Source organism: Notolepis coatsorum (assembly GCF_963971535.1).
Source record: "Notolepis coatsorum genome assembly, chromosome: 8".
Classification (NCBI taxonomy): domain Eukaryota; kingdom Metazoa; phylum Chordata; class Actinopteri; order Aulopiformes; family Paralepididae; genus Notolepis; species Notolepis coatsorum.
The window spans coordinates 71,204,128-71,230,304 of record NC_140172.1 but is presented as its reverse complement, the minus strand read 5'-3'; the positions used below and the strand labels follow the sequence as shown (position 1 = coordinate 71,230,304).

The 26,177-nt window shown below is 45.8% G+C and overlaps 1 protein-coding gene across 1 annotated transcript in view; it reads right to left on the bottom strand.

The window, feature by feature from the left end:
- LOC311233485 (seizure protein 6-like) overlaps nucleotides 1-26,177 on the bottom strand; it is a gene marked incomplete at both ends in the record, with an annotated part of 402,600 nt that overhangs the window by 74,019 nt on the left and 302,404 nt on the right. The window contains 4 exons of the mRNA XM_084320453.1: nucleotides 3,233-3,363; nucleotides 15,465-15,659; nucleotides 16,303-16,469; nucleotides 20,262-20,430. Of these exons, the coding sequence (XP_084176579.1) occupies nucleotides 3,233-3,363; nucleotides 15,465-15,659; nucleotides 16,303-16,469; nucleotides 20,262-20,430 (662 nt within the window). The remainder of the gene's footprint in view (nucleotides 1-3,232; nucleotides 3,364-15,464; nucleotides 15,660-16,302; nucleotides 16,470-20,261; nucleotides 20,431-26,177) is intronic.

The window sequence follows — 26,177 nt, the reverse complement described above, 5'->3', positions numbered from 1 at the left end:
ATTTGCATGGAGAAGCTAATACCAGTGACAAGACAATTCACACACAATTCGCGTCGTATCCTAAATGTATTGCAGCAACACCCGTTTTGGAAAACATCGTTATTACAAAACATTAGAAGAGAAGGAAGAAGACGCGTTTTAAGGTCTGGTCAGGACCTTTCCTACCGAGAGCGCAGATCAAGCGAACTGCAGTCTGCTAACAGGGCACCGATAGTAAACACAGCATCCTGTGTTGATGACACGGGCAGCGTCGCTGCTCCCCGGCGCTACGGTTCTCCTTGTTGACGCAGTCCTCGCCGGCCGGCTCCGGGTAGGTTCGACTAACATCCTCTGTCAAAGATGACGTCGTAGTCAGAGTGTTTAAGGCATGTTACAGTCACAGAAAACGTTCAACAGTGTAGCATTAAGCTAACAGCCGTTCGGCTGATAGCAGCAAGCTAACGTGTACTAGCCTGGTAAACACAGCGAGCTAACAGCTGCGCAGCTAACAGCTGACTGGCTAACACAGTAGGCCACAACTAGCACGCAAGCTAAGCAGCTATCTGACTGATAGCAACGAGCTAACGCTACTAGCCTGGTAACACAGCGGGCTAGCGCCGCAGCTAACCGCTGACTGGCTAACACAGTAGGTCACAACTAGCACGTAAGCTAAGCAGCTATCTGACTGATAGCAACGAGCCAACGCTACTAGCCTGGTAACACAGCGGGCTAGCGCCGCAGCTAACCGCTGACTGGCTAACACAGTAGTCCACAACTAGCACGCCAGCTAAGCAGCTACCACCTGAACTGTATACACTGACATAACATGTCACACTCCAGACAGGCCGCTGTCCCAATCCCTTCCCTACCAGGGAAAAGAAAAAGAAATGTCAGAACACAGTTGTCAACGGTGATCCAGACACACACGAGGCCCTTTGAGCATGGAACTTCCGATAAAGAAGATCTTATGCCCACATTTCCTCGTTAGGGTAAACTTTCATTTGTATATGAAAGATGGGGCCTATACGGGACAGAGAAGCATCGCTCGTCCAGAGAAACCTGGGATCACCAGTTCTTGGTCGCGGCCCACTAGTTGACTATAATGGGCGTCAGGCCAAGATCCACCGACCGCCGTTTTAAGCCGAGCAGAGGACCCTGGCCGAGGGTCGGCGTTTCGTAAATTGTTAGCTAACCCCCATAGCATCAACAACAACCAGAGCTCGCCATCAAAACAGTACATACCCAACCTGGAACCCACCGCTTCTCACAACAGTCGGTGTGTCCTACAGTCCAGCTGTGTTGCTGGAGGGTCTTACCCCATCCAGCCGCAGCAAGTAGGATTGCAGTTGGGAAGCATGTCAGCGGCGTAAGCTCCTAATACAAAAAAGCCTGTGGAGGTGTAGAATGATCATCTTCCAGACACTCCAGTAACGAAGACAATATCGCCGTATTTTCTCGAAAATAGTGAGAGAGAAAATAAAGATATGATGTCAACGTATTTCTTGTTTTCCAACTTTCTTCTACTAACAACCTCGTCAAGTGGGGATCTACCGAAGGCACTTCCTTGTGGTGAAAGCGAAGAAGGAGGCGAGTAGGTGGCCACACACCTGCTTATGAAGGTAAGCTGATAGGGGTGTGGTCAGACAAATGTTGGGATGTAAAGGTACATTGTGGAATTTTTTATTCAGTGCGCGTGCACGAGCAAGGTATAGTGCAGTAGTGACGCCGAGCGAGATCCATTACGAAACAGAACTGTATTATAATAGTAAATAGAAAAATATGTTTTGCTCTTGCTTTTTTCTTTTTGAAGGTGGAGAGTATAGCATTGCTAGTGCCACAACAGTTTTATTTGAGGTTCATAACAGTACATTGTACACTACTAAGCAATTGTTGGCTCATTAGTTTGTGATTCACATGCACTAAAATTCACCAGAATGCAGGAAATTAAGTCTTTGTAACAACAATTTTCCGGGTGGGGGACCCGGCTATATTTCGCGCTATATCTCCCGGTATGAATTATTTCCCCAGTCCGGCCCTGCCTCCAACGACACCTCCCACCCGCCCAATCACAGTACAGGAAAGCAGTCGCTTTAAGTCTTGCGGGTAACATAATCGCAGGCTAACGATATCCACTCCACAGACTCCACACAAGTCCAATCAGAACGATCGATGCCTCCACGCTTAGCCTATAATCCGCCTCCTCCTCTGAGGAGGAAAACCTCTGGAAGTTCCGTGAATTCCAACATTCAAAACGGTCATGTTGTTTGTTAAAGAGCAAAAAGCGAGAGAATGAGCTAGCAATTCATTGGTCTGGGTCCAAGACAGTGCAGTGTGTGCATGTGTTTGTGTTGAGTTTACTGTTGAGAGGGATGGATAAAAGGCTCGGGGAGTTGTATGACTGCCAGGGCTTATTAATTTCAAAGCCAACTCTTTAGACACTCACACTAGAGAGGGAAGAGTCGGGGAGGCTTACCGGCTAATCTGATCAGAGACCGCGCTGCAAGCAACACAGAATACTTAATGTATTGACTGAAAAGATATCTCATTCCTGACTGCCATTCTGCGTCGAGAGCAAAGAGTTCTACTGCACATGCACAGGTGTCGCAGTGGTTTACCCCCAGAAGGGGACCTTTCTGTGTGGAGTTTGCATATTCTCCCCCGTGTTTGTGTGGGTACTCCGGTTTCTTCCCACACCATAAAAAGACATGCATGCTATGTATATACTCCTGTAATCGCCCTTTGATACGGTCCCATCAACAGCAGAGTTAAGACAAGTGCCTGGCCATGGACAATGAACCTGTCTCTCCATTGTAAATGATTGATGACTGAACCATGTGCTTTTTGCTACAACATGCTAAGAATGTCACAGATTAAAAGATTTATTAACAGATTTATAACCTTTGCAAGTGTGTCATACCTTCTCTGACATGTTTCCGTCTCAATAGGCAATCTAATTGTGAGTTAAAAATAATTTTAGTTTATTTGAGCTACTTCTCTACATTTAAAGAGCTTATTGGTATCGTGATGGACAGTCGTGCGACTGCCATCTGATCATTCGATATCTATGGGCCTACGGTGTATGATGTACAGCACATGTTTGATGTAACCCTTAGCAAAGCACATGTTTGTTGTTGTTCATACTGTGTTTTAACCATGATTATCTTGCAAATTCCACTCTAATCTGAGTAAATAAAGGTGAAATAAAGTATAAAATAAAACATGTTAAATAAAAAAAGATAGCTTACACTTGTACGTCCAGCATGATCCTCTTGTCCTCCTCCACGTGGACGCCCCAAATACAGTCCTGCCCTCTATCGTAGGCCTCAGGCCAGTTAGGAGACAGCACCACCCCGGCCGAGTCTGTGATCTCACCACTGCACACCGCTGCACAGGGTTACCCAACAAAATAAGAGTTTAAACACAAATAACATAGTGTGAATCTACTTTTTGAAACATTTATTGTTTTACATATTCCTATACATAATGTAAAATAAAATTAACATAGAGTATAGAGTACAGTTGAAGTTGTAGACACTTTTTCTCTGAACATCAGGTATTATTATTATATAATTATTTATAAAATTGATATACAGTGTTTTGGAATGAAACCCTTCTACTAGATAGTAATAATAATTACTTTCCAGGGCAAATCACCTACCATACATTTTGGCGAACACAGAGGTCATCTGATAATATTAGTCCAGTGCAAATCAGCATCTCAGTAATTTGTGGTCGTAATTTGTTTTTGTACAGTAGTATAATCAATCCAGGGATGTTTTTAATGCATTTTCAGTGCAAATGGTAGATCAATCTGCTTCACGACAGCATGGAGATCGATAGGGCAACAGTTCCTTCTTAAAAAATATATTTCCATCCAAAGTGGTGCACATAATGCAAACAAATTATGACAACTATTTTGACATACTGACAAGCTGATTTGATTTGTATTTTTCAAATTAATTGCATTTGCTGTTATAAAAGTTGTTGTCGCCCCCCATGTCTATCATAAATATCTATTTTAGTATTTTTTTTAAGTATCCATTTTGTCATTATTAAAAAGTGTTTTTATTAGTTTTTTTTATATAATCCCACCATGTTAGAGGTAAGAAAATCGCCTAAAAGTAGGCTATGGAAGATTGCTCCACTTCTACAAGGCCCATTAGCATGTTCTTGGTATCTATGGACCTCACAGAATGTATCCCCAGTGTCAGAAATATTGTGTCTGTTACTAGGCTTGAGTAGATTGTAATGAACCAAAGGAGAATATAAATTATTATTATGTTCTAATTTTTCTGTGTAAGCGATTTCCATTTGATGCCATTTTATTTCTATAAAAAAATATATATATATAATAATTGTTGATATATATACAATGACTGGAGGGTCAAAATATAATTCTAAATTAAAGGCGCTATAGAAGATAACATTTTACGTACAGTTATCATAAAAAAACAAAAAAAATAATGATTATTGATTAATGAATTTATCATAAAAAATGTGCGGGTCCAAAATGTATGTAAATTATTTCCCATTTCCCCAAGTGGAATGCACCAGATTTGATAAATGAAATGCTATAATAATAGCACCTTTAATTGTTTTTTTTATTCCTAAAAATCTATTTCCACTACAAAGCAGCCTTGACCTTCAGGGGTGATAGAGGTACACAGTAGTATGTACTGTAGTTTGCATAAACGAGGCACCTTCCCTGAGAACAAAACCTAGGCAACTGGTACATCAAAGCCTTCTATACACTTGAACCCCAACAGTCAAATTCAATCACAGGACACCTCTGTAGAAACGTCTGGACATCTTACCACGGCTCCCCCACATAATAGTAGTCCCCAGCAAATAATAATACGTGCAAAAAAGTGTCTACCTCCTTGGTAGAGAGACGTGATTTGCACAAACATCTGTATCCGTATGAAGCCATTATTGATGATCTTCCACCCTACATCACTTCATTACTGGACTGGAACTCTGGACCTTATCATACTCGCTCTGGTGATTGGCTTAAGGTCCCCAGAGTTTGCACTGAATTAGGAACATCTGCGTTTAGCTTCAGTGCCCCCTCAGTTTGTAGTTAATTCATTTAAATAGTTTAATTGACTTTTCAGTTTCCATATTGTTTTTGTATATTGAACCTCTTGACGTCATTGTAAACAAGAGCTTGCTCTCAATTATCTTTTGATTAAAATAAAGTAAAGATGACAAAATGTTATGAAATTAATATTATATTTATAACTAACTATTATTTTAGAACTTTGTAAAGAAACTGAAAGTATTAAGAGCAATGCACTGCTGTGTTATATTTTTATTGAACTATTTTATCACACTTTTTACTGTCCGTTCTTTTTGATAATTTCTTTGCCTATTTTTAAACTGAATCAAACCGCACTTTTTTACTCTGTCTATTCTATTTTATTATTTGTATTACTGAATGAAATCGTAAACAGAGAGGCCTATTGGGATGCTAGATCCTAATGTGAAAAACTGTGATTTACCTTACCTTGCTCTATCTTTTTTATGCTCGCTTATGCCTGTGTAGCATCCTGAATATTCTTCTATTATTCAGAAGTGCTAACGTAACCTTTTACTTCCCCTGTGTGCACAAAGACATGATAACCAGTGTTTCTCTTTGATATCTCGCCCGGACAAATAACGCGAGGTTCTCTTTCATCCCTCCGGCTTCAATATGGATTATTAACGTGCAACTAAATCATCCTTCTTCCTGCCTTGAGTGTCCCATTGTGGGACCAGTTTGCGGTCGCCAGCAGGGGGCGGTGGTGGCAGGCGGAGCAGAGGAGAAAGGAGATGAGCAAGACGCTGGTTACCTGGAGAGCGGAACAGGAGGAAGCTCTCTTCGACAGTGAACGTGAACGTGGACAGACGTGTGCTCTCGGAGAGCCCCGTTGAGAGCAAGCGGGAGAGATAGAGAGACTCTGCTATAAAACGGGTTATCATAGAAATACAAGCGATAGTGGAGTGTTGGACTTGTGAAACAGAGAAAGGAATAAACTTCAGTAATACCTCGGGTTATCCTAGAAGTTTACGCGGTATATTAGCTGGTAGCTAACGGCTATAGACACTTCGAGTGTACCACTAGGCGAGCGTCGCCGAAGACAGGTGGTGTACATAGCCACCGTGCGTTAGCTATATAGGCGACAGCAGGAGGGTCCACCAAGACCCATAGTTTAGCTGTGTTTAGGTTAGCCCACAGCTTAGCGCGTGCCAGCTCAGCCCTTCAGCCCCGCAGTGGACGTCTCTTCGACGCAGCCGAGGACGCCTCTTCTTCCAGCAGAGGCCGCCACAACACAGCACGCTCCTCCAGCCCAGGCCACTGCCCCAGCTGCCTACCCCGGCCCGCTGGCTGTTATCGCGGGATCGCCCGACGGCCATCTTACCACCCGGACGAGTGGTGGTGAGAGTGGGCCCGCCATCTCGGTTAAGTACAGCGGCGCTTCGAGTGCCGAAACAATATCAATCAATTCACTGTGTGGCGCAGGCCCTAAGGGCGAAGATAAATGTTGTTCGAAACTAACGCTAGCAGCAGCGTCTAGGGGTACCCCAACCATTTTAAGCCGGCTTTAGCTAGGACTTTCATTTGGTAATGTGGGCCCACATTTCATTTCTTTTGAGTGTAATAACTAATAATAATAATAATAATAATAATTCATTTAATTTATATAGCGCTTCTCAATAACCCGAAGTCGCTGACAATAGTCGGGAGCAAGAGTACAAACAAAGAAACAAAAGCAAAGAAACAAAAACAAAGAAACAACAAAGAAACAAAAACAAAAGGAACATGAGACCATGGGGGGAACAGGGAAGACAGCATGATAGCAAAAAAAAAAAAAAAAAAGAGACTGGAGACAGACATCAATCAGGTTGGAGGGGGGGGGTTATGGGTGGGGGGGGGGTTGAAGGCAAGGGAGAACAGGTGGGTTTTTAGGCGAGCTTTGAAGGTGGAGAGTGTAGGGGAGTCTCTGATGGACTGGGGGAGGGAGTTCCAGAGTCGGGGTGCAGTACGAGAGAAGGCCCGATCACCAACGTTTTTAAGCTTGGATGTCGGGACAGTGAGGGAGGCAGTGGAGGAGGACCGGAGGGAATGGGTGGGGCGGTAGGGAAGAAGGAGATCAGTCAGGTAGGGGGGGGCCAGGCTGTGGAGGGCTTTGAAGGTGAGGAGTAGTGTTTTAAAGTTTATGCAGTGTTTGATCGGGAGCCAGTGGAGGGAGTGGAGGACAGGAGTGATGTGTTCGCGGGACCGGGTGTTAGTGAGGAGGCGGGCTGTGTGGGCTGGAGAGAAACTTGTTCTTGTATTGAATTTCCCATTGAACTCCTTTAACATGTATCTGGTTCTTCCCCACCGCAAAGCGGGGCAGTAGTATTAATAGAACGAGCACAAGGTGCCTATTTTGGGACTAACGTTCCCCATGTATTGTTGAGTGAGAGCACCAGGTGTGAACATATTGTATATAACCCGTGTATTAAGATATAACCCTGAGACTTGACTAGGTAGTATATAAAGGAGACGTAGATGGGAACATGGTGTGTGTGTCTGTTACTGAGCCCGTGTCTTAACCCTTGTTGTCCGGGTAATATTATTATTATTTAACCCTTTCTCCACCATACTCGTATTTCATGGTTAAAGGTCTCTACAGGTCATTAAGGACGGGTACTGCTTTGGGGAGCGAAAATCGTTAGTCATCTAACAGTCACCAGATGTGGGAGGGCTAACGGAGGTACTGGGGGAAGGGGAGCTACTGCTGACCGCCCTGGAGGGCGAGGAGGACCAGAGTACCACCCCCAGGTTAGTAAATCCTGGGCCCCATCCGCTCCTGCTGCCCGACCTCCAGTTCGACGTTCCGGGCCCAAAGACGGGGGTTCAGTTAGATCAAACTCTACTGCATCCCGCTACCAGGTGGCCGTGTACAACCACTCCCATAAAGCAGGGATAATCCACCCTGCTACATTTGGCGTCACGAACAGGATCAACATCCTAATCTACTTCCTTGATTGACCGGGAGAGAGAGACCCATGATGTCCGAAAAAGGGACCCGCGCCGTGCAGGAAATGGCGGCGAAGTATGAGGCGCTTCAGGAGGAGTGTCGGGCTCAGGAGGCACTACTGAAGCAGCAAACCGAAGCGGTGAGGGAGTTGACCGAACAGGCACTCCAAGAGAAGCGCTACGCTCAGGCAGCCCTAAGGGAGCAACGAAACGCCCAAGACGCCGAGGTAGAAGAGGAGGAGGAGGAGGCCGAAACTATGGAAAACCTGACCGCACAGGTGAGGGCTCTGAAGAAACGAGCCCACGTCCAAGCAGGCCTCCTGGACCGACAGGCGCTGGCCATAGAGAAGGCTCAGGCCGCCCTCGACAGTGTACGTCCAACGGGACCGAAAGTGCAGCGAGTTCGGGGGGGGGGGGGGGGGGAAGAGAGGGGAGAGCCGCCAGTGGACGATTGGATCCGAGAAATGAAAGCGCATTTCCGGACCAGCCGAGTGCCCGTCGATGAGCAGGCGGAGTGTGTAGAACAGCACCTGAAAGGCGAGGCTAGACGGACGGTGCGCTTCGTGATGGAAGGGACCGCCCCAGAGCCGGACGTCATATTCCGATTGCTGAAAGAGACATACAGAGATAAAACCCTGATCAGTGTCCGTCTGGGAGAGTTCCTCGACCGCCGACAAACAGACGGCGAGACCGTGAGAGAGTTTGCCTACGACTTACAGGAGCGGATTCGTCGCATACAGTGCCGAGATCCCCGCATGGTCGCAGATCCCGCCACCCGGCTGCAGGAACAGTTCGTGTTAGGCCTAAGAGACGAAATGCTGCGACGGGAGATGAGGAAATATGTAAGGGAGGACGGGACGCGGACGTTCCTCGAAGTGATGCTGGCGGCGATCGACTGGTCCGAAGAGGAGCTGGTCCTGCCCCCCGCTAGGGGTTCCGCCCGGGCCACGATACACGGCGTCGCTGCGGAGAGACGCGAACCACCTCTTAGCGTAGCCGCGCTCCAGGAATCCATCCGACAGCTGTTCGCAAGCCAAGAACAGCTGGTCGCGAGCCAAGGACAGCTGGTCGCGAGCCAAAAACAGTTGGTCGCCGGCCAAGAACAGTTCCTCCGGTTCCTGCAACAGGAGCAGGACGTGCCCCAAAGAAGCTTCGCCGGAAGCCGACGGAGGGGAGACGTGCCCTCTACCCCGTGCAGACTACCCCGCCGGAGCGAGGATGGGAGACTGATCTGCTACGCCTGTCAACAGCCCGGCCATATCGGCCGCGAGTGCCCCCACGCGATGGGAGAACCACGCCTGACGGAAGCACCGGGCTGTGAGGTTCCTCTCCCACCACTACAGGGCGTCACCCACACAGCAGCCGGCGGGTTGTCCGACCTGGCGACCGCCAGACGATGGGCTGGAGAGGGAGGTGTGGGGACGTGCCGGATGATACTCCACCAAGGCGGCCGGCCCGACGGACGCGCTGGTGGCCGGTCCCACATTCCAATGAGACCAGGACCAGAGGTAGTGGACACAGAAAAGGACGTTCTAGCGATCCCAGCGGAAGGTGTTCGTGCTCGCTGGAGGCCCGAGGCGTGGACCGGCCCGCCGCAGGGTCCCGCCCTGGTCGCGAGGCCAACCGAAGAGGTGAGCCCATGGGAGCCGCCGGAAGTCAACAGCGAAGGGTACGTGACGATCTCGGCGGAAGAAGTTCGGGCTTGCTTGCTCCGGGCTGCGCGTGGTCGGCCGGCCTCCGTCCATGCTCGCCGGAGCCCCGAGAAGCGGACCAATCCGTCGGGGTCCCAGTGGTCGGCGCCAGGCAGATAGCGGTCCAGAAGGGAGACAGCGGATATAGCTGGGACGAGATACGGCAGTTCCAAGTGGAGGACCTGGAGGTGGGGCCCGTACGAGAGGCGGTGATGAAGGGGATCTGCCCCACCGGAGTGCAACTGCAAGAGGCGAGCCCGCTTATGCGTAAGCTCTACGGGCAGTGGGAACGGTTCCGTCTGCAGAATGAGGTGCTATTCAGGCGAGTTAGTGACCCTCGAGAGGGAGAGGAGATACTCCAGTTGGTGGTGCCGGGGGCGCTGCGGCGGCACGTATACGAGATTCAACATGTCCTTGGGGGACATTTGGGCGAACGCGGCACACTAGGGTTAATGGGGCGGGGCTATTACTGGACAGGGATGGCGGCCGAGGTGAATGGCTGGAGGCAACAATGTAAACGGTGTGCCCCGGCTCGAGACGTGGTCCCCGAAGGTTCGGGCGCCAGGACATGCACCAACGGGACTGCCCGAGGCGGGGGGAAGCGCGCGCGGATCCCCCGGAGGATGCATGAACCTGGGCGGAGCTCTTCCGAGTCTGATGATTCCCCCCTTGGTTACCCCACCCCTCCTACATCCTCTCGTGTTGCTACCCGGGAGGCCAAGGAGACGGACACGGGATCCGAGAGGGGGAAGTCGAACCAACCCGGCCCCAGAGGAGCACCAGAGGTCGGCTACCCGCTCGGTATCGCCAGGACTACATGCTGAAGAGCGTATTTGTTGAACGGTGTGTGCAATTTATGAAAGAGTGTGTGAAACTGTTGGTCTAAGGACCGTATTCATGCATGTATTAAACTGGTGTTCCATTGATGTAACTTGCAGAGGACTTGGCAAGTTTAAAGTGGGGGGAAATGTAGCATCCTGACTATTCTTCTATTATTCAGAAGTGCTAACGTAACCTTTTACTTCCCCTGTGTGCACAAAGACATGATAACCAGTGTTTCTCTTTGATATCTCGCCCGGACAAATAACGCGAGGTTCTCTTTCATCCCTCCGGCTTCAATATGGATTATTAACGTGCAACTAAATCATCCTTCTTCCTGTCTTGAGTGTCCCATTGTGGGACCAGTTTGCGGTCGCCAGCAGGGGGCGGTGGTGGCAGGCGGAGCAGAGGAGAAAGGAGATGAGCAAGACACTGGTTACCTAGGGGGGGGGAACAGGAGGAAGCTCTCTTCGACAGTGGACGTGGACAGACGTGTGCTCTCGGAGAGCCCCGTTGAGAGCAAGCGGGAGAGATAGAGAGACTCTGCTATAAAACGGGTTATCATAGAAATACAAGCGATAGTGGAGTGTTAGACTAGTGAAACAGAGAAAGGAATAAACTTCAGTAATACCTCGGGTTATCCTAGAAGTTTACGCGGTATATTAGCTGGTAGCTAACGGCTATAGACACTTAGAGTGTACCACTAGGCGAGCATCGCCGAAGACAGGTGGTGTACATAGCCACCGTGCGTTAGCTATATAGGCGACAGCAGGAGGGTCCACCAAGACCCACAGTTTAGCTGTGTTTAGGTTAGCCCACAGCTTAGCGCGCGCCAGCTCAGCCCTTCAGCCCCGCAGTGGACGTCTCTTCGACGCAGCCGAGGACGCCTCTTCTTCCAGCAGAGGCCGCCACAACACAGCACGCTCCTCCAGCCCACGCCACTGCCCCAGCTGCCTACCCCGGCCCGCTGGCTGTTATCGCGGGATTGCCAGACGGCCATCTTACCACCCGGACGAGTGGTGGTGAGAGTGGGCCCGCCATCTCGGTTAAGTACAGCGGCGCTTCGAGTGCCGAAACAATATCAATCAATTCACTGTGTGGCGCAGGCCCTAAGGGCGAAGATAAATGTTGTTCGAAACGAACGCTAGCAGCAGCGTCTAGGGGTACCCCAACCATTTTAAGCCGGCTTTAGCTAGGACTTTCATTTGGTAATGTGGGCCCACATTTCATTTCTTTTTGAGTGTAATAACTGTGTTCTTGTATTGAATTTCCCATTGAACTCCTTTAACATTTACCTGGTTCTTCCCCACCGCAAAGCGAGGCAGTAGTATTAATAGAACGAGCACAAGGTGCCTATTTTGGGAATAACGTTCCCCATGTATTGTTGAGTGAGAGCACCAGGTGCCTAGTGTGAACATATTGTATATAACCCGTGTATTAAGATATAACCCTGTATCTGAGACTTGACGTAGATGGGAACATGGTGTGTGTGTCTGTTACTGAGCCTGTGTCTTAACCCTTGTTGTCCGGGTAATATTATTATTTAACCCTTTCCCCACCATACTCGTATTTCATGGTTAAAGGTCTCTACAGGTCATTAAGGAAGGGTACTGCTTTGGGGAGCGAAAATCATTAGTCATCTAACAGTCACCAGGTGTGGGAGGGCTAACGGAGGTACTGGGGGAAGTGAGAGTGTGTGGGGAGCTACTGCTGACCGCCCTGGAGGGCGAGGAGGACCAGAGTACCACCCCCAGGTTAGTAAATCCTGGGCCCCATCCGCTCCTGCTGCCCGACCTCCAGGTCGACGTTCCGGGCCCAAAGACGGGGGTTCAGTTAGATCAAACTCTACTGCATCCCGCTACCAGGTGGCCGTGTACAACCACTCCCATAAAGCAGGGATAATCCACCCTGCTACACCTGCATCTTTTTTACTGCTGTGAAGCACTTTGAACTGCAATTTCTGTATGAAAAGTGCTATATAAATGTAGCAGGGTAGATTATCCCTGCTTCGTGGGAACTGTGGTACACGGTCACTAGGTAGCGAGACACGGTAGCACTCTGGCTTGCTGCACCTCCGGCTTTGGGGTCAGGAGCGTCAACTGGAGGCTGGCAGTGGGGTGTGTGAGGCCCAGGATTTACAAACCTAGTCCGGTACTCTGGTCTTCCTCCCTCTCTCTTGGGCAGTCAGCAGTACTCCCCAACACGCCCTCACTCTCCCCGATTGTCCCCTAGCACCCCCCCACACCTAATGACCGAATGGTAAATAAATAACTGGGTTCCCCCCGCAAGCAGTACCCTCCCTCAGTAACACCAGAAACCTTACAATGGGAAAAGGGGAGGTTGAACAGGAAGGGGTTAATAATAGAGATATTACCCGCATCAAAGGATTAGAATCAGACTCAATAAAAGACACACACACCGTGCTCCCGTTCTGTCTGAGTGTTATTATACCATGGCCTAGTTACAACATTGCTACGTCTGGTGATTATTGCACCATGGGTATCATCACACAACGATTACAATCTGGTACTTATATAATTACACCTAGGCACCAAGTGCTCTCACGGTACCCGGACTAAGTACTGTCCACTGTACACAGACTAAGTGCTGCCCACGTCTGGGCTGGACACAGTATCCACCTTCCCTAAGGGATTACATATACTGCTCCAGGTCGGTAATATGGGGAAGGAAAGGGGAACATAAGGGAGGAAATAGCAGGTTTCACCGAATGGGAAATATTAGGAAACACACATTTTATCACGCTCAAAGAAAAGGAACGAAAACAAAAGAGTGGGCACACAAAATACCAGTAAGTCCTATCTTAATGCCGGCATATATTGTTTGGGGTACCCCTATGGAATGGTAGTAGCAACGTTACTTTCGCCCGCAGGCTGCACCACACTGTGTACTGTATAATAATTCAGGAGCGTCAATGCTCATTTGTACTCATCCAAAATGGCCGCCTCGCCACTCCACTGTTGTCCGGGAGGCAAGATGGTGTCGAACGCTCTCGGCGAGGATGTTAGCAGGCGGAGCTGGGCAGAGAGGCAGCGCCAGCTGACAGCGTGTGCTGAGCGATGACGACCCCTGCTGGACGGGAAGAACTCCCGTAAGCTGCAGGCAGCCGGGTGCAGGTCTGATTGAAGTCAGCCGGAGCAGACTGATTGCAGGCAGCCGGGTGCAGATCTGGTTGAAGTCAGCCGGAGCAGACCGGTCGTTGGCCCACGCTCGTCCTGGGGCTCGCACTCTATACCGCACACAGTAGCTACTATAACTCGATTGTTAAGGACTTGGATACTCGGTTAGCCGCACGTTACTTATACCGCACACAGTAACTATTATAACCCGATTGTTAGTGCCTGGCTCTGCACTAATTGTTCACACACTATCGCTGGTACTGCTAGGATATCGTGTCCACTAGCCAGTACTTCCTATCACCCGTTGCTATCTCACGGGGCCCTCTGGCATAACTTCAGCAACAGGGCTCTCCAGAGCCCCCGTTCGTTGCGACTGTTCGTTGTTCAAGTTCACTGCCGAAGAGAGCGTCTTCCGTTTCTCTCCTCCATTTATCTCCTCCCAACTCTCTCCGCCACTCTCTGCCGGCTACCGCCCCCTGCTGGTCCCGCCTGCCAGTCACACGGGAAAAGCATGGTAGAATATGATCCAGTACTGTCGTTTATAATCCATATTCCAGTGCTCTTCGGAAGGGGACGCTTGTGTCATTGTTCGTGTGAATATCAATGATGTCTTTGTGTACAAAGGGAATATAAAACACCAGTCAGCAGTCCTGAATAATATACAATGTTTTCAGACTCTTACATAAATAAAGTTATTATTATTATTATTATTATTATTATTATTATTATTATTATTATTATTATTATTATTATTATTATTATTATTATTATTATTATTATTATTATTATTATTATTATTATTATTATTATTATTATTATTATTATTATTATTATTATTATTATTATTATTATATATATCAAATACGGAATACTCGTGAATTCCGTGGGATGCATGCAGTCGAGTTTCAGGGTCGTACGACTTCAGGCTCCTTGACACAAGCCTTGCAGAACTGCATTACTAGCACTGGGAAGTGAGGTGCTGATGACCCCGGGGGGAGCAGACATTAAATCTTTTCATCTCTAGCGCCATTGGAAAATATTTTCAATTTCACTGCGGTAACTGTGTTTACTGCGTGAAAGAAGTGAGGTCAGGGTCAGTTTGGCCCACGGGTGGTGAGAGAGATAGAGAGAGAGAGTGAGAAAAAGAAGAGGGGGTGGTGAGATAGATAGAGAGACAGAGAGAGAAGGGGTGGGGGGTGAGAGAGATAGAGAGAGAGAAAAAGAAGGGGGGGTGGGAGAGATAGAGAGAGAGAAAAAGAAGGGGGGGGGTGAGAGAGATAGAGAGAGAGAAAAAAAAGGGGGGGGGGTGTACACAAGGTTGCATAGGTTTTGTTCTGAGGGAATGTGCCTCCTATGCAAACGACTACTGTGCACCTCTATCCTCTCTGGAGGTCAAGGCTGTTTTTGTAGTGGAAATATATTTTTGAGAGTAAAAAGAAAGAGTAAAATGAAGTCCCCCTCCAGTCATTTTATATAATACAATGATGTATTTTAAATCTTTTTAAATAGATGGTGTGCGCAAATCCTTGGCTTACACTGCAATGTATTGTGTGGTGTCTGTAACAATATAATTTAATAAAATATATTTATATTTATATTCTTATGTTTTTATATTCTGTATTTATTATAATTTGTTTTATTATTTCTGATTGTCTTGTCGTTATTGTAGTTATTATTGTTGAAGTACTGTCCTGTGGTGTCTTGTGTATAATTGTGTTACTGTATTGTGTTGTGCTTTGTTGTAAAATTTTAAAAGGAAAATAAAATAAAATTTTGATAAAAAAACAAATACAATCTTTGAAATACGTGTGCAGATCAGTCCCTGTGACTCACCCCTGCAGGCTGGCTCGGTCTCATTCCACTGGGGGTTCTGTATGTCCACGCACTCGATCATGACAGAGCCCTGCTCCAGAGTGTAGCCTGCATTGCAGGAAAACTCCACCACTGCACCCACACTGTAGGTGGAGTCACTGCTGCTGAAGTTGCCATACTTCACGAAGGGCTCGTAGCAGGTCCCCTTGGCAAAAGCTTGGGACACAAAAATGTATCTTATTAATCTTCAATGACTAGAGTAGATACTAATGGGTCTGATTCAGACTTGCACTTAAGCACTGCATCTTAGAGACAAAATATCAGATAAGTCAATTAAGGCACTTCCATTCAGAATCAATCCAGATCACTTGTGTGTGAATGTGATACATCATCTGAAATGACTCAGCCTCTACTGTCTTTACCTATGAATCAACACAACACAACACAACACAACACAACACAACTTATCATTTTTAGATAATAAAGTACTCAACCTCTACTGGTCTAGGGTTAGCCTTCTGTCGTGTGGCAGTGAAAGGGTTAACCTTCTGTGAATTGTCGCAGTGAAATGGTTAACCGTTTGGTAGTGTGGCAGTGAAAGGGTTAACGTACCATCTTTAGATAATAAAGTACTCAACCTCTTCTGTCTTTAACTATGAATGAACATAACACTTTAACGTACCATCTTTAGATAATAAAGTACTCAATCTCTTCTGTCTTTAACTATGAATGAACCCAACACTCCCAACGTACCATCTTTAGATGCTTTTGAAAACGCTGTTCCTCTGATAACTTAAACTGAAGGTATACAGTGTGATTCTTCAAAGGTCATGAGTCTCATGACTGTGTGTGAACCTGCCTTCGTATCTCATGGCGACGCCGGTGGAGGTGCCGGTAGCGTCGGAGGTGAACTCTACAAACAGGTTGCGTCCGGTGCTGAGCACACCCTCGCTGGGCAGGTACTCCACCTCGTAGGAGTCGTACACCGGAGGAGAGTCGATGTTGTTCCCGTTCTTAATCAGTAACCTGAAACAAGGGACACAGACATGGGCAACCTGCACACATCTCTGACCGGGTTGGTGGGCCACAGACTAAGCTAATGCTGTTGGGCAGTGATTGTTTAGAACTGCAACACTGTCTGATACCATCATCTACGTATATGATACAATTGACACAGTACTGAATGAATGAAAACTATATTTAACAGATTGCAGAATGGGTACAATACAGTACGGTTCAATACACACAATTGTTAAGAGGATGCAGACCAGAGAAAGACGTTTGTCTTGTTTACATCAGGGTCCCCCATTTTCAAAAAAATATACATACGGTGGGGAGAGAATATATACATACGGTGGGGAGGAGACTGTACATTAGGAGGGGGTGGGTGGGTGGGAGAGAGAGAAATGTACATACGGTGGGGAGAGAATACATGCGGTGGGGAGGAGACTGTCTATTAGGAGGGGGTGGGGGTGGGGGGGTTTGGACATTTACGGTGGCCAGTTTCGAATTGCAGCCTCCCGTAGGTGCTCTTTAACACTTTGAATGCCACTCACGGTTTACCCCCCGACCGTTGAATGCCCATCACGAGATTTTTTTATTTATTTTTTTATTAGCGATCTGAAATCATATTGCATCAAGCGAGCCTACCGTTGGAGATCTAGGCACTGCCGGTGCTCAGATGTGAAAAAAACGCCCCTATCGTCTCCCAGATGGTAAATCACCCTTTTGGATTGGACTCAATGAAAGTGAATGGGAGAAAGGATTTCTGACTCCACATTTTACTTCTCACTGATGTAACCGGGGTCTACCAGAGTTCATTCTGGAGCCTTGGTGCCGCGGCGAATATGTGTTTTACTGTATACACGATGGATCAATCAAATGAGCGATTTCTTCGAATGACGATCGGAAATTGGAATAAACCATTTGGATACCATCTGACCTCAGGTAAGGAATCTATGTTATCAGTCTTAGGATAATCAGACTCGTTTTCACGGATATATAAGCATTTCCCATGTATGTGATATAGCTGTTTTGACTGTAAAAGCCATCAGGAAATAAGAGCTGCGATTATCAGCGCGCGGCACGAGCATGCGTGCGCACACATATACTATCGATCATCTAGCGTTTATTTGTAAACGATTCATAAATAGGCAGACAAATGACAACGTTCTGGAATATTCCAGTAAAAGACGATTATCATAGAATGGGTTGTTTTTTCCGCGAAAACGAGTGATTTTCAAAATGCTATCAAACGGAAATGAAGGGATAAAAAAACAATCTGCCTCGACAATGTTGACTGGAAAATGAGTCTTTGATAAGCGACGGGCAGATTAGACACATAGCCATAATTTAAAACATAGATTAGGCTATATTAAGTTAACATTGGAGTGGGTTTGGGCATTCAAGGGGGTAAAAAGGAAAACACGGCTGGCTCCCAAAGTGTTAAGAGCGGTTTTGAATGTGGGTAGGTAGGGATTCACATTCCTTTACAGCTTTGGGTAGGGCGTTCCACATTGATGTGGCATAATTGCGAAACGTGTTTAGTCCCTTGTTTGAGCCGAATCTGGGTTTAACATGATTTGTTGAGCTTCCTCTGGTGTTGTGGTCGTGGTATTCACTGACCTTTGGGAAGTATTTTGACATGTACATGGGTACCTTAGTCGTATAGTGTATCTTGTAGACCAGGCCCATTGCAAGTTGCTGTACTCTGTCGTCTACTCTAAGCCATCCTAGGTTGTCAAAGTGGGCAGGGGTGAGGTGGGTTCTAGGGGTAAGGTCAAGTAGAAGTCTGACCAGTTTGTTTTGTGATGTTTGTAATCTTGTTTTTAGCGCCTTTGAGGTGATTTGGTACCATGAGGTGCAAGCATAGTACCCTTAGTAGTACCCTTGAATGAGTGCTCCTGCCAGAGTCTTCAGGGTATTCTTGTTTACCAGAGAGGAGATCCGGTACAAGAATCTAGTTCGTTGGTTGACTTTTTTTTATTACCTTGGATGCCATTTTGTCACAGGAAATATTTGCCTCTAGGATGGAACCTAGGTATGTCATTTCATCTTTCCTTGTGACAATATTGTCACCCACTGTAACTGAGAAGCTGTCGGTCTTGCTGAGTTTGTTATTTGATCCGAAGAGAATGGACTCTGTTTTACCCAGGTGTAATGATAGTTTGTTATCAGCGAGCCAGGTGCAGATTCTGCCGAGTTCAGAGCTGAGGGTTTTTTCAACCTGTAACTTGTTCTTGTCAGAGACCAGCAGGGCTGAGTCGTCCGCGAACAAGAACAAGTTGCAGTCACAAGCTGACAACATGTAATTTGCAGAAATTAGTCAAATTACTCAAGGCAGTATGATGTGGAATCATTTTGGATGTGGATGTACATGTGTGTGTGTGTGTGTGTGTGTGTGTGTGTGTGGTGTGTGTGTGTGTGTGTGTGTGTGTGTGTGTGTGTGTGAGAGGCAGAGAGAGAGAGAGAGAGAGAGAGAGAGAGAGAGAGAGAGAGAGAGAGAGAGAGAGAGAGAGAGCGAGAGAGAGAGAGAGAGAGAGAGAGAGAGAGAGAGAGAGAGAGAGAGAGAGAGAGAGAGAGAGAGAGAGAACGAACATGTGTGTTGGTTAATTTCCACACTATATACTGTACAGTTATTCACTGTATAGTGATTTATTGCAAGCGCATCACTGCCATCACATGTTGTTAGGCCTCCTCTAGCTTACAGGGGAGCAGAATAAATGTGTTGTTTGTAGCACTGTTGTACAAAGTCCACTATATGTTGCATAATTTTCACGTATAGGGATTTATCATTGGGAAAATGTATTATCGGCTATTGTAATATTGCCTCAGGAACATTGGTAAGCTTTTCCATTTTTTCACAAAATGAGTTCCCTTCTATCACTAACATTATTGTTTAAGCATTTTTGGTTGAAATACAATTATATGTAATTATTTTACGATTTAATTGCTAATTGTTTCATGTTGAGCTATAGAGTGTGGATGAATACACACAGAAAGGTACACCATGCCAATGTTCATGCTTTATTTGTTTTAAAGGAGATAATTTAGAAATGTGTCCGTTGGAAATACATTGCCATTTCAAGCGAGGTGGACCGCGCCGGAAACAACAATGACGTAACCACTACACCTCCCTATAGTCACAGCAGTAGCTCAGCATTCAGATCTCAGACCTCCCTCTCAGGGTCAATCAATTGGTTTCTATGCTGCACGTCAACAAGATGAAATCCAATGTTCACTCAAGATCCTGCTATAGAGACCAATTTCATATGAATGGACTCCCTTTTAATGTATAATTTCCTCAAAATTATAGGCTACATTATCAAAAGGGTCAGTTATAAATGACTCTAGGGCCGTATTCACCCTGTGGGCCGTTCAATAGGCGCCGGCACAGGCTGACGGTGGGGGAGCAGAGTGAGGGAACCGTTAATGATTTGACGTTGTGGGGAGCCATTTATATTCCATCATTTGATCTCTTAAAGGGATTCGCTGGCACTGGGGCTGATGTAATGACCCGTCCTCCTCAGCGAGAACGTTCTTCACCCACATACTGCTGGCTTCTTCATATTCTGACAGTCCCTGTCACAGCCTGCTAGAACAGCTAGAATGGGGGGAAAAGCGCCTTCCGATTGGAGAATCCCCCACCACACACACACATGCACACTGTTCATATGACAGTCTGTTTGATGTCAGCATTGTGTGTGTGTGTGTGTGTGTGTGTATGAATGTGTGTGTGTGTGCGTGTGTGTGTGCATGTGTGCGTGTGTGCGTGTGTGTGTGTGTGTGTGTGTGTGTGTGTGTGTGTGTGTACTCTACCTGTCATCGTCCTCAGCCAGAGCCACCTTCTCAAAGTGAACATGGAGCCGGTGGCCCTCGGGGGCCTCCAGGACCCAGTGGCACGTCAGATTGTTGCTGTAGTTTCCAGGGAAACCGGGGGAGACAATGCGACCATTGGTGGCATTTTTAACCATCCCACCACAGGACACTGGAGAGAGAGAGAGAGAGAGAGAGAGAGAGAGAGAGAGAGAGAGAGAGAGAGAGAGAGAGAGAGAGAGAGAGAGAGAGAGAGAGAGAGAGAGAGAGAGAGAGAGAGTGAGAGTGAGAGTGAGTGAGAGAGAGACACGGTAGAACCAAAGAGTGAGACGACATTTAGGTTTGATTTCTCCAAGAGTGAACTGTACATCCAGAGTGTTGTACTTCCACGGTCAGATTTTGATTTGATTTGATTACGGATCCCCATTAGCTGGTGCCATAGCAACCAGCTAGTCTTCCTGGGGTCCACACAAAAAAAACATATAAAAACAATTATTATTGCAAAATAAATTTTTTAAAAGTCAGTACTCAGCACACAATGCATAATGAAACTAACAATTAAGATGGCTAAAATTACATGCAAGCACAAAAAATAAAAATAAAAATAAAAAAAACTTTACAGTGTTAAATACAATTTAAGATTATTTTTAAAAGGTGCATCTACTGTAAATGCAGCAGAGGTTTTGAAGCAGGTTATTCCAAAGAGTTAATGCTCTAAAAATAAAAGATCTTCTTAAAACCTCTTCCTCCCGTGCGGTCCCGTCAGCGGACCGCAAATGACATCATGTCATAAATCAATATCTCTAGACTGTTCTACAAAAGTATCGTTTTTTTTGTCAAACGTATTCAAGTATAAACATCATAACCATGTCACAACAGCATTTATAATGTATATTATCATCAATACGTTAGTTTAGGAATAACGGAACGTAGACCAAATGCGTCCAAATTTTTATAGGATTCTAGCACATTTTCATAACAATAGCGAATATTACCGTTTTCATTGAGGTTTCTTACAAATTAACGATGCTTTATGTTGTCCTTTATATGCCGATTATCATTACAATCTTAAATTGTACCATATGTCCCCTTTTAGACAACATATGTAACGCTACCAGTACCAGCGTACTTTTGTTAAGATAATTAGTTTACCATTCACGGTCGCTATACCGAGGTCGCAGTAATAGTTTACCGCTGTTCAGATCACGGCGAAGAATAGACACATACCAGTGACCTGTGACCTGTGCTAAGGATCTTGGGAAATGTATTCATGTAGTTTTCAACATTTTCACCTTTTAATTTTAAACCAATGCTGCCATCTACTGACAACAGAAAGTGTTGTCTATCGTCACTTCCGTATACAGCGTCGCCCGAAACCCATTCTAGAGATTCCCACTTTTTACTGGGAATGGGGTGTGGCCGTATTTGGTCCCAGACAATAAGAGTGGCTGCGATTGGGGGTGGCTACGTGGCGTAGTGGGCAAGGCGCTCGCCACAAATGCGGAGACGCTGGGCTCGCCTGTTCGAGCCCAGCGCTCCACATTGCTTTCAGTTTAGCTGGTCGTTCATACTAATACACATTGGCCGTATTAGGGGGTGGGAAACTGATGGGTGGGAATCGGGCGTTGTGGACAGCGACTCCTACAGGTCGGTTGGTGCGCCTGCGCAGTAGAATCAGGAAGTGTCGGGGGCAGCGTGAGCCTCCCACGCGTTACTCCTCGCCACTGAGAGATCGAGCTGCGCAGGTGAAAAGATGCGACTGCTGTTACCTCAAGTACCGGAGGGGACTTGTGCTATGTATGACTTAGTCCACATTGCAGCCGGCTTGTGGGAGGCAAGAAACAGCGTTCGTGACAGGAGAGGGTTGAATTGGATGATACGAAATTGGGATGGGAGAAAAATGTAGAAAATGGGAGAAAAAGTGGATACAAAAAAATAAAAAGTGGCTGCGATTGGTCACCGTGACGTTAGGTTAAAGTGTTATTAGATACATTTTCCTTTTCGAAATGGTCTGTTTATTCTGCGAGAGGCGACCATTTTGGAAAACCTTGAACCATGGGAATTGTAGTTTTTTTGCAGCCATTTTGTAGAGGACATCCAGTCTGGATATGCGTTGGAATTTTTCAACTTCCTGAAAGGATCTATGGCCGTTCAAGGTTCATAGTTCTGTATGCATTTTTTTAATAACTCTTATTATTCAGGATAATATACCACAAAACGTAACGTTATTGAAAAATATTGAAACGCAGTTAGTTTCTCTTCCCTATTGTTAGCATGCAGCAACAATTAGATCTGAATTTTTTTTCAAAACGGTTGCACCCTGGTTAAAATAAAAAAGTACAGTAGATTACAGTAGATTTCATTATATGTTCTTATCCTGGTGATACTAAATCCAAATTGAACTCGGCCATTTGAAAGATAGTATATATATATATATATATATATAATGTGCGAATTGGCTATAATAAGGTAATATAATAAGCCTGCTATTCTATACTAATATTTCAAATTGCATTGGTCCGGAGGGGAGAATTCAGTACTGTATCTACAGAACCTTCTGTTTAATCATCTTCCCTTTATTAATTTCCTTTGATCTTTTTTACACATGATCTCGAAAAGGTACTGAATGAGATCAGTGGCAGTTTTTAATGTTTGGTCATTATTAGCATGGTGTTATTCACTGTCAAAGATGCAAATAAAAATCCTAATTCATATTCTCCTTTGTTTCATCACAATTTAAGCAAGGCTAGTAATAGACACAATGTTTCTGACACTGGGAATACATTCACTGAGGTCCATAGATGTCCATAGATACCAAGAATATGAAAATGGACCTTGTAGAAGTGGAGCAATATTCCATCTACTCAGGTATGTATTTTAGGCGGATTTTCAGAAAATAGGCTCCGGGCTTAAGAGGTTAAAGCGTTGGTTGGTCAGAGGCTACTGTAATGAGGATACCTTTTAGCTACTAACCTCCTGTCTTTGGAGAAACCATACCACTGCTCTAGCTGGTAGACCAAACCTATAGCCTATTATGTCCAATTGCATAGTATGAGGTTGGGAGAAAATACCGTAGGCCATAAAATAAATGGTGGGCGATACATGGGGGGAGGGGGCGACTCAATGTAATGACTCCAAAATGACTTTGTTGGCTTTGTCATTACAATATCTTAGCCATGCCAATGGAGCAAAGTTACAATATGCACTCAATCATTAACCCATTCAGTGCCAACTACGAGTATAGTCGAGTCAACTCGCCATCGCTTCCGTGCCAATCATGAGTATAGTCGGGTTTTAATCGCTATTTCTTTTATTAGCGATATCCATTCATTTTCATCCATCCAACCTGATGTTATCGTTGGGAATGGGTCTGAGCTCGCAAAAGGGCAAATACCGCCGCCTATCGTCTCCCGGATGGTATTGCACATCATTGGATTGGATTGGCTGGGTATGTGCATCAGAAAAAAAACTCCGGCCCGGGTTTCCCTTCTCGGGCATGCAGCTGGATACTATTGCAGCTTGGTCGAGTCAGGGGGGCAGCTTGGATTATGTGTTTTGGACTATAACGTTGGATCAATGGACACGATCGATATTTGTAATGGCGATCAGGAATTGGATTAATCTTTTTGCATGACATCAGATGTGAGGTAAGGCCTTTATGTTACGAATCTTGGGGTAATCAGATGTTCCTTTCTCCGCCATCGGAGCACGCGCGCGCGCGTGTGTGTGTGAGGTTCGCGACGACCAAAGTACGGAGAAGCGATTTTTCAGACCCGCTTCTCTTCGTGCATGAGGACACATATACTATCGATAATCTAGCGTTTATTTGAAAACGATTAATAAATCAAGCGACAAATGGCACGCTTTCTAAGGAAATACATTTAAGCTCGATTTGCTGGAGTTTATTGAGATGAGACAGAACGCCCTAGAAGTTGGCCCGGAATGAGTTAATGCAATGTTTATAATCCCAGTGCTTAAGTTATGGCTTTTCCTCAAACGGAGCTATGCAATCTGACACGTGATTGCATTTGCAGGTGACTTGCCGTGCAAAAATTAAGTGACCTGGCAGGTAACTTCGATGGCGGACATTAGTAAATCCGCTGTGACGTCATGTTGCATGTACCCTTCTGTCTTTGGCAAAACCATACCACTGCCCCTAGCGTATTTGCATTGTTTTGAACATTGACCACTCATATTCAAGCAAGAAACTGAGGGCAAAGCAGGCTATTCACGGTCCTCGCTCCACAATGGTGGAATGAACTTCCCAACACAATCAGGACAGCTGAAACCCGGCCAATTTTCCACCATCAACTAAAAACACACCTCTTCAATCAATATCTGAAAGAAAACAAACTGCCTGTACCTTGCCACTATGTATTAATTATGTTACTATCGTTATACTACTCCTGAGTCCCTACCATACTAATACATCTATACTACTATGCACTCAGAGTGCAACACTATTTGACGAACAATGCCACTTACCCTTAGCTGCCAGAGGTACGTATACCTCTCCTGCTGACTTGTTGTTCACTATTTGTAAGTCACTTTAGATAAAAGCATCAGCTAAATGACTAAATGACTAAATGGAAATGGAAACATACAAATTTCGTATATAAGAAAATACTAATGTAAGGACTGCCACATTGAGTGCTGAAGGTAGCATTAACTATCTGCGCCAATGTTAGTTGTACAGAACAGTTGTACAGTGTCCCCCACCCACCCCTCCTACCCACCCCCCCCCCCCCCCCCCACCCACCCAACCACCTCCAATGTACAGTCCCCACCCCTCCTACCCAACCCCCCCCCCCCCCCCACTCCTACCCAACCCCCCCCCCCCCCCCCACTCCTACCCACCCCCCCCCCCCCCCCCCCCCCCAACCACCTCCAATGTACAGTTTCTACGCCTAATGTATATACTCTTTTCTTTCTGGACTCTTTTTGTATCACAAATACAGTACTGTAATTGCAAATCTGGTATGTCATAAATGTATAGATGTAGCAGTACTGTCTATCTGTATGTCATGTATGTCATATATGTTACGATGAATTGGAAATGGGGGACCCTGGTGTAAACAAGACGAAAGTCTTTCTCTGGTCTGCATCCCCTTAACAATTGTATGTATTGAGCTGTACTGCACTGTACCCATTCTGCAATCTGTTAATAAAGTTTTCATTCATTCATTCATTCAGTTGGTTGCAGGTGCAGTACTGATGTTAGTCCTGCCAAAGGCAGGATGGTAATGGCTAGAAGACATCCACATTACAGCCAGCTGCCTCTGACCAAATAACAATACTCTATACATAGGCTGAGTTGAGGCTGAGAGCTCCTCTCAGGGATACGGAGGTGATGTGGCTGCTGCTAGCATAAGTGACCTGCTGAATAAGTGACCTTGCAGTTACCTTAAGGTAAGATATAATATTTGTATATATATTTCTATATTGCGATAGACTTTGACCTACTAGTTGGTAGGTCAAAGTCTATACAAAGTTGCCATTCAATTGCCTGATTGTCACCTGGTATTTTGCACACTTAATGTTTATGTTTATTAGGATCCCCATTAGTAATCATCAATGTTGTGAGGGGGCCTTTTTATTCTTTGCCTCCGATACTGCCTAAAATGCTGGTATCGGTATCGGCGAGTACCCTCTAATTCTGCGCTCCGATACCATATGACATAATTTATCAACAACACGTGCGGTCTGCTGAGTGAGCATTATAAAACAAACGTGTTTTTAATCGACCGTGAATTAAAGTGTCAACGCTGTTTGTCATTTTAATAATGGCTGCAGACCTGCAAGCAAAGTACAGCAAGTTGGCACAGGAGTATTCCAAGGTAAATCACTTTTTCACCAGTAACGTTATATTGTCTTGTTTCCATCTAACGTTAGCTCACGTTAACCTAGCTCATGCTAACG